Source organism: Euphorbia lathyris, chromosome 1 (genome assembly GCF_963576675.1).
Source record: "Euphorbia lathyris chromosome 1, ddEupLath1.1, whole genome shotgun sequence".
Classification (NCBI taxonomy): Eukaryota; Viridiplantae; Streptophyta; class Magnoliopsida; order Malpighiales; family Euphorbiaceae; genus Euphorbia; species Euphorbia lathyris.
Window position 1 is genome coordinate 124,573,540 of NC_088910.1, and position 18,522 is coordinate 124,592,061.

Here is an 18,522-nt window from a genome sequence, read left to right on the forward strand (position 1 = left end):
GCGAAAATCAGCATGACACGGCGTGTCAAGGAATGACACGACGTGTCATGTGTGCAGAAGATTCTGATTGATTTCGAAGCAGTTGACACAGCGTGTCAACTTTTGACACGACGTGTCAACTGCCTGTTGACTAGGAAACATGCTCGAAAAATCTTCGTTTGATTGCCAGTCTTGCCCCTAACTCCCACACGCCGTGTTGACTTCTAGAAAGGTATTTTATTCCTTTCATATGGCGTGTGATGCGTCGCTTCTGTGTTTTTTATCTGTCTCTTGCATCTTTCGTGCGTTCCTTGAGTCTGTAAAATACAACCATTGAACTCGAGATTACTTGATTTATTTATTCACTTTATTTATTAAAAATGACGAAAATCAACCAGAGGTACATAATTTATTACTTGTTGCTAATTTATTGAAATATGCAATAAACTAGCACTAAACCTAACAACTTAGCTTAAAAATAAATCGTAAATTAACCCAAAAGATAGGGATAAAACGTCCATATCAACCAACAAATAACTTGTATAATATTTGTTGTAAGATGAATCTTGATCTTCTACGTCGTTTGAGTAAACTCTTGCAAAATAAAGGAGGTGTCTGCTAAGCGACGTAAACACTTTAATACTTAAGTCAGTTTCTCACTTAAAAATAAAGAATAAAAAGGAGGCTAGTATTATTAACATACCCAAAAGAGTTTCTTAAACTATTTATTTATAAATTGTTATGACATCTATTAGGGTTTTGAGATGTCATTCTTTCATTGGAATAACACGACATTCCAATAAAAGATTTCTATATGGTTTACCTTCCTTTATTATATTCACACCAACATTCGCAGTGTATATGTCCAATAGATATATGATTTATATATGCATCTTAGACTCTTGATTTTTAGTGAGACTAGAGGACCCCATTTTATTTATAGCTACCTATATAGATCTTAGACTTGGGACCCTTCAGTCGGCGTATGTTTATCCTTCTCCGACCTCAGTTTATTTATAGTTGCATATATAGATCTTAGCTTAGGATCCTTTGGCCGGTGTATGTCTATCCTTGTTCGGATCTTTCGTGATTTTTTTCAAAACATTCGGCTAGATTTTACTTCATTTTTGTTATTTTCTTTTTCAAAAAAAAAAAAAGGAAAGAAAGAAAAATGTTTATTTCATTATTTACTTCGTTTTTTTTTTATTTTTTCAAATATAATTTATAAACATCGAATTTAGAGAGTTTTAATTTTTAATTTTTTTATTATAAATATATGTAGATAATTTTCCAATTTTTATTTATATATTATAAATATATATAGATTACTTTTCAATTTTCTTTTGCTACTAATTTTGACAACTTATAAAAAATACATTTAAAACTCTTCTTGTTCGTTTTTTCTCATTTCTGTTATTATATTTAGTATATATAGTATAGATTGTATTATATTTAGTATAGATTGTATTATCATTTAAAGAGTTAAATCAAATTTATTTACTAAACCATTTATAAAGTTCTACAAATACTCAATTTGTATCCTTTGTAAACTAACTTCAGGGGAAAATAATTTTTGAGTAAAAAGATTATTTTTAATAATTTTTTATTATTTTAATACATATCACATTAACCCTCTTTTAGGATATTTTTTCAATTTACTTACAAATCACTTGTATAAATTTGTTATAAGATGAATCTCGATCTTTTACGCTATTTGAGTAAACTCTTGCAAAATAAAAGAGTGTCAACTAACTCACGTAAACACTCTGATGTTTAAATTAGATTCTTTCTTAAAAATAAAGAAGAAGAAAAATGAGGCTAGTGTTATTAGTATACCCAAAAGATTCCCTTAAAATATTTATTTATAAGTTGTTATGACACCTATTAGGGTTTTGAGATGTCATTCTTTCATTGGGACAACGCGACATTTCAATAAAAGCTTTCTATATGGGTTACCTTTCTTTATTGTATCCACACTAACATTTGGAGCGTATGTTGCAACAGACATATGATTTGTATACACATATTAGACTCTCAGTTCTTAGTGAGACTAGAGGGCCCCACTTTATTTATAGATACATATATAGATCTTAGACTTAGGACCCTTCAGTCGGCGTATGTTTATCGTTGTCTGACCCTTCTTTATTTATAGCTGCATATATAGATCTTAATTTAGGATCATTTGGTCGATGTATGCTTATCCTTATCTGGGTCTTCCGTGATTTTTTTTCAAAACGTTCAGCTAGATTTTTCTTTATTTTTATCATTTCTTTTTCGAAAAGAAAGAAAAAAAAATGTTTATTTCATTATTTACTTCATTTTATTATTCTTTTAATATAATTTTTGAATATCGAATTTAGAGAATTTCAAATTTTATTTATTATTTATTATATTATAAATATATATAAATGGTTTTTCAATTTTCTTTTATATATTATAAATATATCTAGATGACTTTCCAATTTTCTTTTGCTACTAATTTTGACAACTCATTAAAAATACTTTTAAAACTTTTTTTTTTGTTCATTTCTCTTCACTTCTGTTATTATATATAGTATAGATAATTTAAATTATATTACCAATTAAATATATTTAGCATATTCAATCAAATTTATTTACTAAACCATTTTTAAAGTTCTACAAATATTCAATTTCGTATCCTTTGCAAAATAACTTTAGGGGAAACTAAATTTTGAGTAAAAAGATAATTTTTTAATAATTTTTTATTTTATTTTAGTACATATCATATTAACCCCTTTTAGGATATTTTTTCAATTTACTTTGAACCAACAAATCACTTGTATAAATTTGTGGTAAGATGAATCTCGATCTTCTATGTTATTTGAGTAAACTCTTACAAAATGAAGGAGGTGTCGGCTAACCGACGTAAACACTTTGATATTTAAATTAGTTTTCCTCTTAAAAATAAATAAGAAAAAGGAGGCTAGTGTTATTAGCATACCCAAAAGATTCCATTAAACCATTTATTTATAAGTTGTTATGACATTTATTAGGGTTTTGAGATGTTATTCTTTTTTTTTTTGGAACAACGCGACATTCCGATAAAATCTTTCCATATGGTTTACCTTTCTTTATTGCATTCATACCAGCATTTGGAGCGTATGTCCAATAAACATACGATTTTTATACGCATCTTAGACTCTCGGTTCTTAGTGAAGACTAGAGAACCCCACTTTGTTTATAGCTGCATATATAGATCTTAGGCTTAGAACCCTTCAGTCGGTGTATGTTTATCATCGTCTGATCCCACTTTGTTTATAGCTACATATATAGATTTTAGGTTTAGGATCTTTCGATCGGCATATATATAGATTTTAGGTTTAGGATCTTTCGGTCGACATACGTTTATCCTTGTCCAGATCTTCCGAATTTTACTTCATTATTTACTTAATTTTTGTTATTTTCTTTAAAAAAAGAGAAATATTTATTTCATTATTTACTTTATTTTTTAATTTATTTTTAAGGAGAAAAAATCCAGCAGCATTTCGTTTATAATTGCATATATAGATTGTAAACTCATGTTCCTTCTGCCGGCGTATGTTTATCATTATCTGACCCGACTTTGTTTATAGCTGCATATATAGATTTTAAGCTTAGAATCCTTCGGCCGGCGTATATTTATCCTTGTTCGGGCCTTCTGTCGGCTAGATTTTACTTCATTTTTATTATTTTCCTTTTAGAAAAAAAAGGTCTATTTTCATTATTTACTTCATTTTTGTCATTTTATTTTCCTTTTAGGGAGAGAAAATCCTGCACGGAATTTAGCCTGCTGCTGCCACTGCTTTTTTACTTTTGAGCTTTTCAGCTTAAATAATTATACTGCTTTACTAGGAAATAATACCACGCATCCCGTTGTATTAGTATTCTCTAAGTCCGCCAATCACATTCCAACATCATATTTTCTATACAGAGTTCAAAAGCAGTAAAGCGCGTTCTTCTTCTTTCTTCCCAAGTAAAATCACTCCCTTCCTCTCTCTTTCTCTTTTTCAATTTTCATTTCCCCTTTTTTTTTTTCAATCTCCAAATTCCATTTCTTCGTCTGATTCACAATTTCCATCTTCCTTCTCTGTAATCGTTCACTATCTCTCACTTTCTTCAAATTTGAGTTGCAATTATGGCGGTGTTGTCCGTGGAATCACTGCCGCTGGGTTTTAGATTCAGGCCTACCGACGAGGAACTAATTAATCACTACCTCCGCCTCAAGATCTACGGCCGTCATTCTGAGGTTCAGGTCATCCCTGAAATCGACGTTTGCAAATGGGAGCCCTGGGATTTGCCTGGTTTGTGTTTTTCCACTTTCAGTATCCTGATTTTTCCTTCCTTTTTGTTTTCAATTATAAATTATTTCTCTCTGTCTACTATTTTCGAACAAGGTAGGGAAGTATGAATAATTCTGGAACAATTCTGAATCTTTGATTAATTTCCTTTACTTTATTGACTGTGAATAATTCTTTTTTCGCACGTATGTCAGCTTCCTTAGTCGAGGAGATTCCTATCTAGCTAATATTTTTACTATTTTTGAAATTTAGGGTTTATGAGTATCATTTCCAGCATCAATTCTGTACTAGCTGATTCTTTGTTTAATTTTATTTTTACTCTACTATCAATATCATCCTATGATACTCTGCTCAAATTTCTTAAACTTTGGCCTCAGGACTTTCGGTGATAAAGACGGAAGACCCCGAGTGGTTCTTTTTCTGCCCTCGTGACCGCAAGTATCCGAACGGTCAACGTTCCAACAGGGCGACGGACGCCGGGTACTGGAAAGCAACGGGCAAGGACCGCACTATCAGAGCTCGAAAGTCAGGCTCCAATCCCATCTCAATTGGCATGAAGAAGACTTTGGTTTTCTATAGAGGCCGTGCTCCAAAGGGGGAGCGTACTAACTGGATTATGCATGAGTATCGCCCTACTCTTAAAGATCTTGATGGTTCTGCCCCTGGCCAGGTTTCTCTCCATCCCTGATTTCCATCTCTTTCTCAATTTGTTTCTTATTTCTCTCCAAATTATACTTCTTTTCCTGCTTTCTGGATGCTAGTAAGTAGTAACAATAGTTTTCTAGTATGCTGTTTAGCCTATTTTAATTTTTTTTCTTATTAATGAGTCCTGTGAAGAACATTCAATTTAAAGAGGAAAAATTACAAAATAGATTTTAGTTTACTACTAGTACTTAAGTTTTTCTGGTAAATTTGCATTTTAGCTAACCCCTGTGCAGAAAAAACCAATTTTGATTTGAGAATATAACTCACTCAATCTCTCCCTTCATCTGGCATAGGCTGCTTTTGTCCTCTGTCGATTATTCCATAAGCGAGAAGACAGGATTGAAACTGCGAAATGTGACGAAGTAGAGCAAACTGGATACTCCCCCACGGTTTCTAAGTCTTCTCCTGATGACACATCATCAGATCTAGTTCAAGAAACAGCAATGTCAACCAGTCAAGTGGGAAAAGAATCAGGAGGTGCAACGAAGTGGCTAATAGATGAATCAGTAAACATGACCCCTGGTGCCTCAGTACCTGTTGATAGTTGCTGTAATAGTCATTCTGATATTGAAGATCAAGCAGCAGAAGCGACAACAATGGGGGTGAGAAAGAGGAGGTTCCACTGTTACTTGCATTATTTAGTCAATTCCATCTACAAGTTATTGTGATGAAATGTCTGGGGTTTATTTTGTATGTCATTAAGTGCTTTCCTCCCTCTTCTGCAGGTACATCCATCGCTGGAGGAAAATTCTGATCTATTCAAGCCCACCCCTGGAGAAATTGATTACAAAGTTTTTTCCCCTATGCAATCTCATATTCACGAAGACCTATTGAATTACATGGGGTCTCCTTACGCCTTTGATTTCGGCGATGATCACAATGGTTTTCATTTTCAGGATGGTACTAGTGAGCCTGATATATCCTTATCAGAGTTGTTGGGTGAAGTTTTCAATAACAATGATGATTATATAGGTCACAAGTTGAGCAGTCAAAAGAGCTTTGCTGCCAAAAGCGAGACTCCGTTCTCTGGTCTTATACCAGAAGGAAATTTCCATCCCAAGAATAATGGTACATACAGTGTAGCTGATGCAGAAATGACTCCAGTCCAGGTAAATAATAAGAATCTGATCCTTTTCACTACATTGTTTTTCTTCACTGCTTTGGAGCAAAGATGCTTAATCCTATAGATTTGAATTGTAGTGGGACTCTCTCATATGATAATTTTAAGCTATTCAACTACTTGAAAAGTGTCCTGTTCAACTAAACAAGTCTAGGCTCATTCCGGAGCTGTTGAATAAAACATAAGATATTTGAAGATAATGTGTTGTATTTTCATACACTGGAATAAATAAGAGTTGGAATCTTTTGTATAACATTGAGCTATTGCAGTTGCAAGCTTCTGTTGGATCTTGGACCACTAGAGAAGCATCATTTGAAAGACAACTTGGAGGGAGAAGCGACTATGAAAATGGTTATGTTGGGCAGGATGACCTATCTGCAATTTCTGCAATGGGATCATCCTTCGGGTTATCCAGTAAAACGGAAGAACCGAACTGGCCAATGAATCCTGTAAACCATGTCAGTGGAACTGGAATAAAGATAAGAACCCGCCCGCCTCAACCACACCCGCCTCAACCACGCCCCAACGTAGATAACTTTGCTGCTCAGGGAACTGCTCCAAGAAGACTCCGGTTGCAGATGAAATTTTCTTCTCCAACTTCTGGAAATGGAGACGAGAGAGAAGCAAGTCACAAAGGAGATGAAGATGAAGTGCAGTCAGCAGTAACAGAGGTTAGTATCCAAAACTGATGACAATGTTTATAAACTAGAGTCTAAGAGATGTATTCATCAATAGCTAAGCATTAATATTAATTGATGCAGGCGACCGATACTAGAAAAGATAATCCTAGCTCTGATGAGACGCTGAAAGAAAGCCAACAACAGAAATGTAATGAGATCACAGAAACTGTAGAGGAATGCCCTCCAAATCTGAGGTTACGGGTGAAGCAGAATGGCGAACCTGGGAAGGTTAACAAGATGGGGCCATTGATATTTGCTGATGCATCTCCAGCAAAGCGCGGTATCAATTCAACCTCACTTTATATACTGGGGATATCGTTGGTGGTCGTATTGTTTGTATCCGTGTCTGTCTGTTCGTTGTACGGGAAGGTAGTTTTGTAGATTGCAGCTTGAGACAGAGACTGAGACTGCATACAGCAACTGTGTACACAAAATATTAGATGAGGTTTTGAGTAATGTGTAGTAGTAGTAGTGTAGCATGCCTTGTAGAAAATAAATAGGTGATATGTGTTTATTCTTGAACTACAGTAAGTAAATGTTAGCCTTTTTTTAATGTGTTTTATGTCTTTTGGTGGATGAATTTCCTGGGGAGAGATCAGCTGATCTCACTGAAATGCCAACCCCAACTTATTGTGTTCTTATCCATAGCATAGCATTTATTTTATTGGCGCAAGATCTTGATTCTAGAGTTTTGTTTTGAAAAAGGCAAGGTAACAAATATGGGTTGAACCCAAGAGCAGTTTAAAAATAACATTTCTCATCCTGGTAATGGTTGGGAGTAATTCGTTTGAAGGGGCTAGGCTATTTTGAACCCTCGGGTTAAAAACAGCCCGCGGTGGCCTCACAGTAATAGTTCAAGAATGGCTTTTGTATTTTGGATCATGATGGTGGGTTCACCGTTTTCCAACCATTACGGGTCTGGGTTAAAAACAATTCCTCTACAACAACAACAACAAAGCCTTAGTCCCGAAATGATTCAGGGTCGGCTAACATGAACCATCATATAAAACCGTGAAAATCAAGTCGTGTCAGCGACACAGATTCGCTCCCTCCACTCCGTCCTATCCACTACCATATTTTCCTCAATTCCCAATAAACTCATATCACTCTCGATCACCCTCCTCCAAGTTTGCTTAGGTCTTCCCCTACCCCTTACCACTACATCCCTTTGCCACTCTTCGGTTCTCCTAACCGGCGCATCAAGCGCTCTACGTCTCACATGGCCAAACCACCTTAGTCGGTTTTCTCTCATTTTATTCTCAATAGATGTGACCCCTACTTTTGTCCTAATTATTTCATTACGCACCCGGTCCTTTCTCGTGTGACCACACATCCATCTCAACATACGCATCTCCGCCACCGACATCTTATGGATGTGGCAGTGTTTCACTGCCCAACACTCCGTACCATATAACAATGCTGGTCTAATTGCCGTCCGGTAGAATTTTCCCTTCAATCTATTAGGCATGCCGGGATCACAAAGGAAACCCGTAGCACTCTTCCACTTCGACCAACCAGCTTTAATCCTATGAGCAACATCTCCATCTACTTCTCCATCCGTTTGGATAATAGATCCTAAATACCGGAAGCAATCCGAGGCCTGAACAACTCTCCCATCTAGGGTGATTGTCTCTGCCTCCCTACTCCTACGGCCGCTAAACTTACACTCCAAATATTCTGTCTTACTTCGACTCAACTTAAAGCCTCTAGATTCTAGAGTTTGCCTCCATAGTTCCAACTTCATCTCCACTCCTTCTTTCGTCTCATCAACCAACACAATATCATCTGCAAACAGCATGCACCATGGTATACCATCTTGAAGTGAACTTGTTAGTTCATCCATAACGATGGCAAAAAGAAATGGGCTTAGTGCGGAACCTTGATGCACTCCAATCGTAATAGGAAACTCTTCATTCTTCCCAACACTAGTGCGTACACTCGTGCATACTCCCTCATACATGTCCTTTATGATGTCAATATATTTCCGCGAAATGCCTTTCCTTGTCAAGGCCCACCAAAGTACTTCCCTTGGTACCTTATCATATGCTTTCTCCAAGTCAATGAAAACCATATGCAAGTCTTTCTCCTTATTTCGATAGTGCTCCATTAATTGTCTCATTAGATGGATGACTTCCATAGTTGATCTTCTCGGCATAAAGCCAAACTGGTTTTCCGAGATCTTCACCGTCCTCCTTAGCCTTTGTTCAATCACTCGCTCCCAAAGTTTCATAGTGTGACTCATTAATTTGATTCCCTGATAGTTGGCACAATCTTGGACATCGCCTTTGTTCTTATACAAAGGGATTAAGGTACTTTTCCTCCATTCTGATGGCATCTTATTGTTTCTCCAAATTTTGTTGAAGAACGTCGTCAACCATTCGATTCCTCTTTCTCCCAAACATCTCCAAATCTCAATAGGGATGCCATCAGGTCCTACTGCTTTCTTCAACTTCATCTTACTTAATGCCATTTTGACTTCACCCTTTTGAATTCTCCGCAGGCATTCATGATTTATCATATCGTGATGGATACTTATATCTCCAACATCTTGTTGGCGATCTCCATTAAATAAGTCATCAAAATAGGACCTCCATCGTTCCTTGATATCCTTATCTCCAACTAGGACTTTCTGGTCCACATCCTTCACACATTTAACTTTTCCGAGATCTCGCGTCTTCCTATCTCTCATCCGAGCAATTCTATATATGTCTCTTTCCCCTTCTTTCGTATCCAATCTTGTATACAGATCCCGATTCACCTTTGCTCTAGCATCTCGTATGACATTCTTTACTTCCCTTTTAGCCTCTTTGTATTTTTCGTAGTTCTCGTCACTCCTACATTTCCCCAATAGTTTATAGGATTCTCTCTTACTCTTTACTGCTTGTCGTACTTCTTCTGTCCACCAAGATGTGTCCTTACCCGGTGGCATGCTACCTTTAGATTCCCCTAGAACTTCCTTCGCTACTTCCCTTATACTATGCTCCATCTTATTCCATATCGAATCTATATCTGAATCCATATTGTAAGTCCAAATATCTTTTTTGGTCATCTCATCCACAAATTTTTGTTGATTCTCCTCTTGCAATTTCCACCACTTAATCTTAGTCTCTACTTGAGGTGTTTGTTTTCTTATACATTTCCTACTTCGAAAATCTAGCACCACTACTCTATGTTGGGTTGTCGTACTCTCACCAGGGATCACCTTACAATCAATATAACTCTTTCTCCAAGCACTCCTTACTAAGAAGAAGTCAATTTGGCTCGCATTACCGCCACTCCGATAAGTCACTAAGTGGGATGTTCTCTTCATAAACCATGTGTTCATGATACTCAAGTCATAGGCTGATGCGAATTCCAAAATATCATTTCCTGCTTCATTCTTATCTCCAAAGCCATACCCTCCATGAACACTCTCAAACCCATCTCGCCTAGAACCCACGTGTCCATTGAGATCACCCCCTAGTACCATTTTTTCATCCCTAGGAACCTGTTGCACCACTTCCTGTAAGTCATCCCAAAAAGCTTGTCTTATAGACACATCTAATCCTATTTGTGGCGCATATGCACTAATGACATTCACAACCTCATCCCCTATCACTAGCTTAACACTCATAATTCTATCGCTCTTCCTAGACACCGCTACTACCTCATCAATATACTCCCTATCAATAAGAATACCTACTCCATTTCTACCCTTATCCTTTCCTGAGTACCAAAGCTTATAACCCCAAGGAGCTATCTCTCTAGTCTTGGCTCCAACCCACTTGGTTTCTTGTAGGCATAATATATTTATTCTCCTCCTCTTCATAACATCTACAATTTCAGCTAATCTTCCTGTCAAAGAACCTATGTTCCATGTCCCAAAGCGTAACCTACTACCCTTACCCCTACCCCTACCATTACCGTGGACTAGCTTATTTACCCGCAACCCTTGCATATTTGACACCACCCCGGGTCCTGGGGTGGCGCGCCGCTTCGGGGCGACGACCTAGCAACCCTTGCACATTTATCACTACACCCGGGTCTAGGAAGTGCAGCGCGTCGCTGAGTAGTGAACGCCCCAACGGTATTTATATTATGGTTCATGTCATAAGATGTGGCTAAGTTTTACGCTGGCCGCCACAAACCTACCGCAACCCTCCTCCTTTGTCCGGGCTTGGGACCGGCTGTAAAGGCCACCAAGTGATCCTCTAAGGGAATTATTTTCCAACCATTACGAGGTTGGAATTAATTCTCTTAAAATGTTTTTTTAGAGTTTTATCTTGTTTTAACACTGTTAATTTTAGTTAAAAGAAAAGGTTAAGAGTGTTGTAAGTTTAAAGTAAGGTAAGTGTATTACAATTCTTGAGTAAGGTGTTGTTTGATAAAATTGAAAATTAAGTGCTGAAAAAATAAGTACTGAATTTTAAGTGCTGAAAATATTGAATGATTTAATTTAAAAAAAAATAGTAGTTGACAATGTTTAACTTAAAATTATAAGTTAAATATTTTGACTTATCAAAATAAATGGTTTTTAACTTAATTAACTAATTTAGTGGTGGAAAAACAACCGTTATCAAACGCACTTAAATTAAATAAGTGCTTAACATTTTAATTTAAACAATTAAGTGGTTTATCAAGGTGCTTTCTATGCTTACTTTGATTTTGACAAAATAAGCTTTACTTTGTTTTTTCTACCATTGGATGAGCTTACTTTGTCAAAGTTCATCACCATCTACTTTGTTAAAAACAAAGTAAACATAACCTAACCCGTTTATCAAACAAGAAGTTTATTTTAATGTTATAAATGATGGAATTGAAGTCTAATGTTACGTCGTTTTTGATGGATTGTCATGTTTTGTGTTTTTAGAAGATTGTTGTTATGTTGTTAATTATATATTTTTAATCGTGCTCTTTTTAGTTATGATTATTTATTTATTGATTGATTTGGGAGTCATGTTATTGTTTATCTTTAATAAAGGTCTAAGGGCCCGTTTGCTTTACCTACTGTTTGTTTTTGCGGTTTGCTATTGCTGTTTGCTGTTACGGTTTGCTGTTGGAAAAAGTTGATTTTCTAAAAAGCAGAGATTCTCTGCTTTTGTAAAAGGCTGCTTTTCAGGTGTAAAAAGCAAATAGGAGGTTACTAACCAAACACCTAATGCTGCTTTTCAAATGTAAAAGGCAAACAGGAAGGTCACTAACCAAACACCTAAAATTCTCTATTTTGAAGTGAAAAGGCAAACAGGAACGAAAATGAGCAACCAAAGTTATCTAAAAACTGTAACGGACTCTTCAACTTTAAAAACATTACAATTAATCTCCATAATTTGTTTATTTGGAACAAATAATCCTTGAAGTTGCTTATTTGGAACGAATAACTCCTAAATCTAAAAACACATTCATCAAAAATAAAAGAGGTTTAAAATATCAGTTGCTACATCTAACTAATATACTAATATATTAAAAAAAAGCAAAAAAAAAAAAAACTTTTAAAATCATAAATACTAACGTATTTGAAGGCCTATTTGTTCAAATAAGCATGTTGTGAGAGCAGGAATTTTCACAAACATCTTAATGAGCAAGTGAATTTGCTTATTCACCGTTAGATATAGGTTTATTAAATCTAAGCCTCATGGTGCTTTGAATCTTCCCCTTAGGATTCTAATAAGTCCAGATTTAACGGTGAATAAGCATGTTCACCAAATTCTACATGCTCATTAAGGTGCATGTGATCAAGACTCGTTGTGAGAGTTAGTTTACATTGGACAACTTGAGGGAGATGAGATATATTAGGCTTTAATAAATGACAGAGTGTATGTGTGTGGTATGGTGTGAGGCTTATCTTTATTTAGATTTTTATCATCTAGTTGATAATTTTTTTTTTAAAATATCTAGATATTCTATTGAAATTAAAATGATTACATCTCTAAATTAATTTTGAAATAGCAAAAAAAGGTAATTTTTTTGCTGTTTTTTAATTTAATGTAATTGGTGTAGGACATAAGAATAAAAACAGTAAAATATTTGCTTCTGAAGATTGTTGTTTGAAATTGACAATGTTGTACTATTTTATAACATTGAATCGATTGATTGAAATTGAAATTGATGTTGTTTGATATCTATTATATATATAAAATGCGGAGTCTAAAAGACACTTGGCAGAATATTAAAGCTTTTAATCTTACGTGGCACACTAAAAAAAACAGGATGCTTACGTGTCAATTTAATAGAATTTTGGATTTTCTAAAATTATATATTCTAATTAAATAAAGTGCTAATAAATATTGTATATCACTTAATCTACAGTTACGGTTTGCAAAGAACTCTCCATCTATAATTAAAGCCTATCAGGATATATATAAATATATATATAAAGAGTTCTATTTATGTTTAATTTTTAAAAAATTCTAACAAACTAATAATACTAAAAAAGGATTTGAATTCAATCAAAATATTATTTTTTTTGGAAGAATTTTATGCGGATTAAAATTAAAATTAATATTTTATTCTAGATTAAAATACAAAATAATTAATCCTAACAATTTTAGATATTTTATAAAGTATTTCTTTTATCAACTCTATAAAACATTTTTAGATTCCATTAGATTAGGGTGTAAGTAAATAATGAAATTATAAATATTAGGAAATATAATATAATCAAGTACGACAAATGTAGAAAAAGATCCAACGGCTAAAAGTCCATGATGAAAACTCAATCTAGGGTTTGAGAGTTGTTATTTTTACACCAATTTACATATCAATTTGTTCTAAAAAAAAGGATTTCATGTTTTTTTATAATTTAATAATAGAACTGGAGATTAATATTTATAAATTCGGTAAATTTTTTGAATTTTTTTTTGTATAATTCATACAAAAGACAATATTTTTATTTTTTTTACATCTCAACATATGTTTGTGATTTGTTACCAATAAAATGACGCAAGTGTAAAGGGTAGATGACAAGATTCATGACCGAGAAGACAGTTTGATGAATTGTTTCTCAAATTGACCCACTTTATCAACGTTAGGAGTAAAATTGCTCTTGGCTTCCAACGTTAGGGGTAAAATTGCACAATTTTAGATGTTTGGGATAAAATTACTCATGACTCAAAATGTTAGTGGTATTTTTGCACCTTAACCCAAAAGAGAATAAGTAGAATCTCACCTATGTAACTGTCCACCACAAGTTTATATTCTTATTATTTTTAACACTCATAAAATTAGTAAAATATATCTTCAGTATATGACTACATTGAAGAAATTAGTGCTAAACGTAATTCAAAAATTATATTAAAAATTATTCGATTATGGAAAATTCTTCCCAAGTCGAAGAAGAACACAATAGGTGGAATCTGTATATTTATAACTTCGGTTAATATTTAATGTCAAAATTATATTTGTCTAATAAAGTCATACAATCCGTGCATTGCACGGGGTTAAATCTAGTTTATAATATTTACCTACTATATTCTGATATTTATAAGTCACGTGATTTCGAAATACAAGGAGGAAAATTAGCTATTGATCGTCTTAAAAAAAAAAAAAAGTTAAGGTGCAAAAATACCCCTAACGTTTTGGGTCAGGAGCAATTTTACCTCTAACGTCTAAAATGGTGCAATTTTGCCCCTAACATTTGTAGCCAAGAGCAATTTTACTCCTAATGTTGGTAATTTAGGTCAATTTTAGACACTATTATAAAACACATATATTTTTATTCATTATTTTGCACAAATTGCATATCAATTCATTCTAAAAAAAGGATTTCATGTTTTTTATAATTTAATAATAGAATTGGAGGTTAATATTTATAAATTCTGTGAATTTTTTGAATTTTTTTTTGTCTAATTCGTACAAGAACAATATATTTTTTTATTATTTTTGTTCACATCCCAACATATGTTTATGATTTGTTACTGATAAAATGACGTACATGTGAAGTATAGATGATAAGATTCATGATCGAGAAGACAACTTGATGAATTATTTCTGAAATTGATCCAATTTATCAACGTTAGGGGGTAAAATTGCTCTTGGCTATAAACGTTAGGGGTAAAATTGCACCATTTTAGACGTCAGGGGTAAAATTACTCCTGACCCAAAACGTTAGGGGTATTTTTGCACCTTAACCCTTAAAAAATATTAATAAAAATATTTTGAATTAAAAGGTTAAATAGATTCTTGTGATATTTTTATTTTTTTTTAATACGCAACACTCGAGTAACATTAATTTAATATAGAATTACCAAGGAATTAAATTAATTAGTATACACTATATGATTAATCAGGGATTAAATTAATTAGTTTACATCAGATGAATTGAAGGGAGCAGAGGAGAAGGGGTAAATAATTTATTAGTTTCTGTATTATTATTTAATATATTGTTTAGTTCTTGGGAAGAGGTAAATAAAACAGTAAGAATGCGTATCAGAAAGACAATTAGTAAACAAAAGTTGTAATGTAAGCTTAATAGAATGAATGAACATGTAGTATGAGCTTACTCTATACTGATGTCGAGCTATAGAAGACGATTATGAGTTATGAAGCGAGGTGAGCCATGTGTCTCATGTTGATAGGAGGAAGCGTGGCCAAATATCGAGGCTTGATAACCCTCAAGTCTACTAGGCTCGTGATTCTCGAGATCGGGTGTAATTATGGTAATGATTGGATCATTGACTAGGTTTAGTGAGACTTCTCGAGCCAAACTTTCCGATACGCAGTCGTACTGCTTTATTTCGATGAATAGATGCTGCACTCTTTATCTCTAAGAGTTGCTTTGGGCCTCTCAGACGCCACGTAGCAAAGTTATATTCACATTGTATCAAATATCCCTCCATGTCTTATTTAACATTCTTTAGGATGAAAAAGTATTGACTTCGTGAAGCGTTATACTTGTTGTTTCCTGATAAGTTAAAGGAGGGAAATTTGATATTGTTGTCTTTTAGGAATTTTTAAAAAATGAGGCATAAGGAGGTCATGCGGGCTCCTAAAGGTTGATTTGTCCCTCGTCTAGTGTTCATAAATGCAACTTTGAGGCATGTTTCCTTGTTTTTTTGGCGTTTTTAAGTTGACTGAAGATTTCTTCTTATGTGTCACTTGACGTGGTATCGCAGTTCTTAAGGTTCAATATCATTTAATGCTTATTTAATCATTACTAATAAATAAGGGCAACACTCGTCGTTTTAGTTGCCTCCCCAATAGAATAAAAAGGGAGAGTTTTGTAAGGAAATAGAAGAACGTATGTGCGAGCACAATTTTTTTCGATCCTAATGATGAGATTATGTTGCCTGTGCTTAGCATATTACAGGTGGACCCCACCCCGTGCCACACGGGATTGCATATTGAAACCTTGACTTATTTCTAAGAATTTTAGAGTTTTGGACTACTGGGGTGACCGATCGACCACCGACGTGGTGATCGGCCATGTCAACAATTATGAGTTTTTCCCTTAACTATTTGCCATCATCCCCACTACTTTGTCAGTTGAGGAGATAGAGGGCATGCAGGAGTATAGATGGGAAAAAGTAAGTTTTTACAAAGGGATTGATTTTTAGGAAAGAACAGAAAGGCTAGAAAGATCGTAGAGAGAAGTTAGAGTGAGAAACCAGAAATTCCAAAGGCAATTCATTTGATTTTGCTTACAAAACACCAAATTGAGAGTTAAGATTACTATTAAAAGCAAAGGAAATGTTTTTAATTCTGAAATTACCACTATGCAAAGCTGGATAAAACTTAGAAGGTATAACAATTTGAAGGGTTTAAAAGCCTTCATTAATATGCTAGATTGCTTTTAATTTCGTATGTGTGGTTGCTGTTTCCGGGCATTTGGAAACAAAATTCTGGAACTCTGATGAATGTGGCCGACGTGTCTTAATATTTTAAAATTTATACACACTTTTGTATTTGTGTCGGTCTCTATTATCAGTAAACAACACTTTTTATTATACATTATTATTAAAAAAATCACAACGCTTTTAGAAAAAGCGTCCATTTTTTTTTTAAATTAAAGACTTTTTAGAATTTCGTCGTGAACAAGTGTCTCGGTATTTTTTTTATTTGAATATCCTTTTTTATTTCTTATCCAAATATTTAAAATTCAACAACGCTTTTTAATTTGTGTCGTCTTTAGTAACAATTTAATGACACTTTTAATTATTGTCATGAGATTTTTAAAAATTTAACTACATATTTAGAAAAAAAAAGTCTCGGTACTTTTTAAAAGTTAAAGACGGATTAGATTTTATGTCGTTAAAAAGTGTTAAGGTATTTTTTTAATTTGAAGACACTTTTTAGTTTTGTCCCTATATTAAAAATTCAACCACGTTTTTTCTATTTGTGTCGCGTTTTATAATCACTTAATAACACTTTAATAATTTTAAAATTTTAACTTCAAATTTGAAAAAAAACAATGTCGACAATTTTTTAAAGTTAAAGACAAATTAGATTTTGTGTCAATAAAAAATGTCCCAATATTTTTAAAGTTGAAGACACCTTTTGTTTTTATCCATAATTAAAAATTCTACCACACTTTTTTTTATAATCACTTAATAACATTTTTAATTTATTTTGACATTTTTAAAAATTTAATGACACATTTAAAAATAGTGTTAGAAATATTCTATAAAAATTGGGATGTATTCCAAAATTTCAATAAAATATTCTATAAAAAAATGTATGAATTATATAATAAATTTTAAGACGTATACGAACATATACTATTTTTTTTAGTTGAAATGTAAAATATTTTTTACATACAATTTATTGTATTCGATTTTTTATATCATTCGAAAGACTCTCAATTTACATTTGAACATCCTATATAATAATTAAAATAATAAAAATCTTTTATAAATGTATAAGGCTGTATTACACGTGTCAAAATATGTACGAAAGATTTTTTATTTAACATGAAAAACCAAATGCTTTTAATAATTTGTCGACAATTACTTGTAAAAACTAAAAAGATATTTAAGCAATAAAGCAAAGTAGGAGAGGATAAGGATGAGCAAAAGAAAAAGAAACGGACAAAAACAAAATTATCTAGAAAGATTGTGAAAGACAGCTACAGCCGGCCACGTGGAAGGAAGTACCAGCACAGCACACTGAAAAGAAATCCCGTTGCTGTTAGAATCTTACAATATTGATGGCGCCGTGGTTCTTCTACACTTGTCTTCTCTAACACATTAAAATAACCAGCGAGAAAACAACTCCAACTCCATATACATGTCTCAACCTTCTCTAAATCTCTCTAATTCTCTACCCAACAAATCTTCCAGAAATAATGATACTCGTGGCGATCATAGCGGAGGCGATGCAGGAGTACACGGCGGTTCTGACGAGGGTACTCGAGCATATGGTCACTGTCGCCCCTTTCCCTAGGCGGGTTCGTTTTCTCATTCTCCACAGCCTCCCCTTCGCTTCGCATCCCCATTTTTGATTCTTGTACAGAGATTTGTAAATTTCTATTTTGTCTAATCAGATTGTTCTAGAGATTCCATTTTTATTCTTGTGTTCAATTTTCCCCTAAATGCAATCAATTTCAATTCTGTCATTGTCATTATGATGTAACCCTAATTGGAATTGGGATTAGGATATTAAAATCAAAATGTAACATTAACATCATCCTCGTCACTACATGAGGATGGATCGATGTTTCTTAGGAGAAGCTACAAACATTATAATTTAGGTCGATGTTAACAACATGGCCTGCAAAAGGGACGTTTTACTTTCTTTAATCGAAGTTGAAATTGTCAGTTTCCATGGT

General features: G+C 33.7%; 2 protein-coding genes across 2 annotated transcripts; both read left to right on the plus strand.

Annotated features, from left to right (window-relative positions):
* The first annotated feature begins 3,950 nt into the window (after positions 1-3,950).
* On the plus strand, positions 3,951-7,358 carry LOC136210892 (protein NTM1-like 9). The gene is made up of 6 exons (XM_066002332.1): positions 3,951-4,280; positions 4,655-4,947; positions 5,276-5,584; positions 5,708-6,091; positions 6,372-6,773; positions 6,864-7,358. Exons 1-6 carry the CDS (start codon positions 4,115-4,117, stop codon positions 7,161-7,163), a joined length of 1,854 nt encoding a protein of 617 aa, XP_065858404.1. The 5' UTR covers positions 3,951-4,114; the 3' UTR covers positions 7,164-7,358.
* A 10,541-nt stretch (positions 7,359-17,899) lies between these two features.
* Positions 17,900-18,309, plus strand: LOC136210894 (uncharacterized). The gene has a single exon (XM_066002333.1). It carries the CDS (start codon positions 18,040-18,042, stop codon positions 18,193-18,195), a length of 156 nt encoding a protein of 51 aa, XP_065858405.1. The 5' UTR covers positions 17,900-18,039; the 3' UTR covers positions 18,196-18,309.
* Positions 18,310-18,522: the final 213 nt, after the last annotated feature.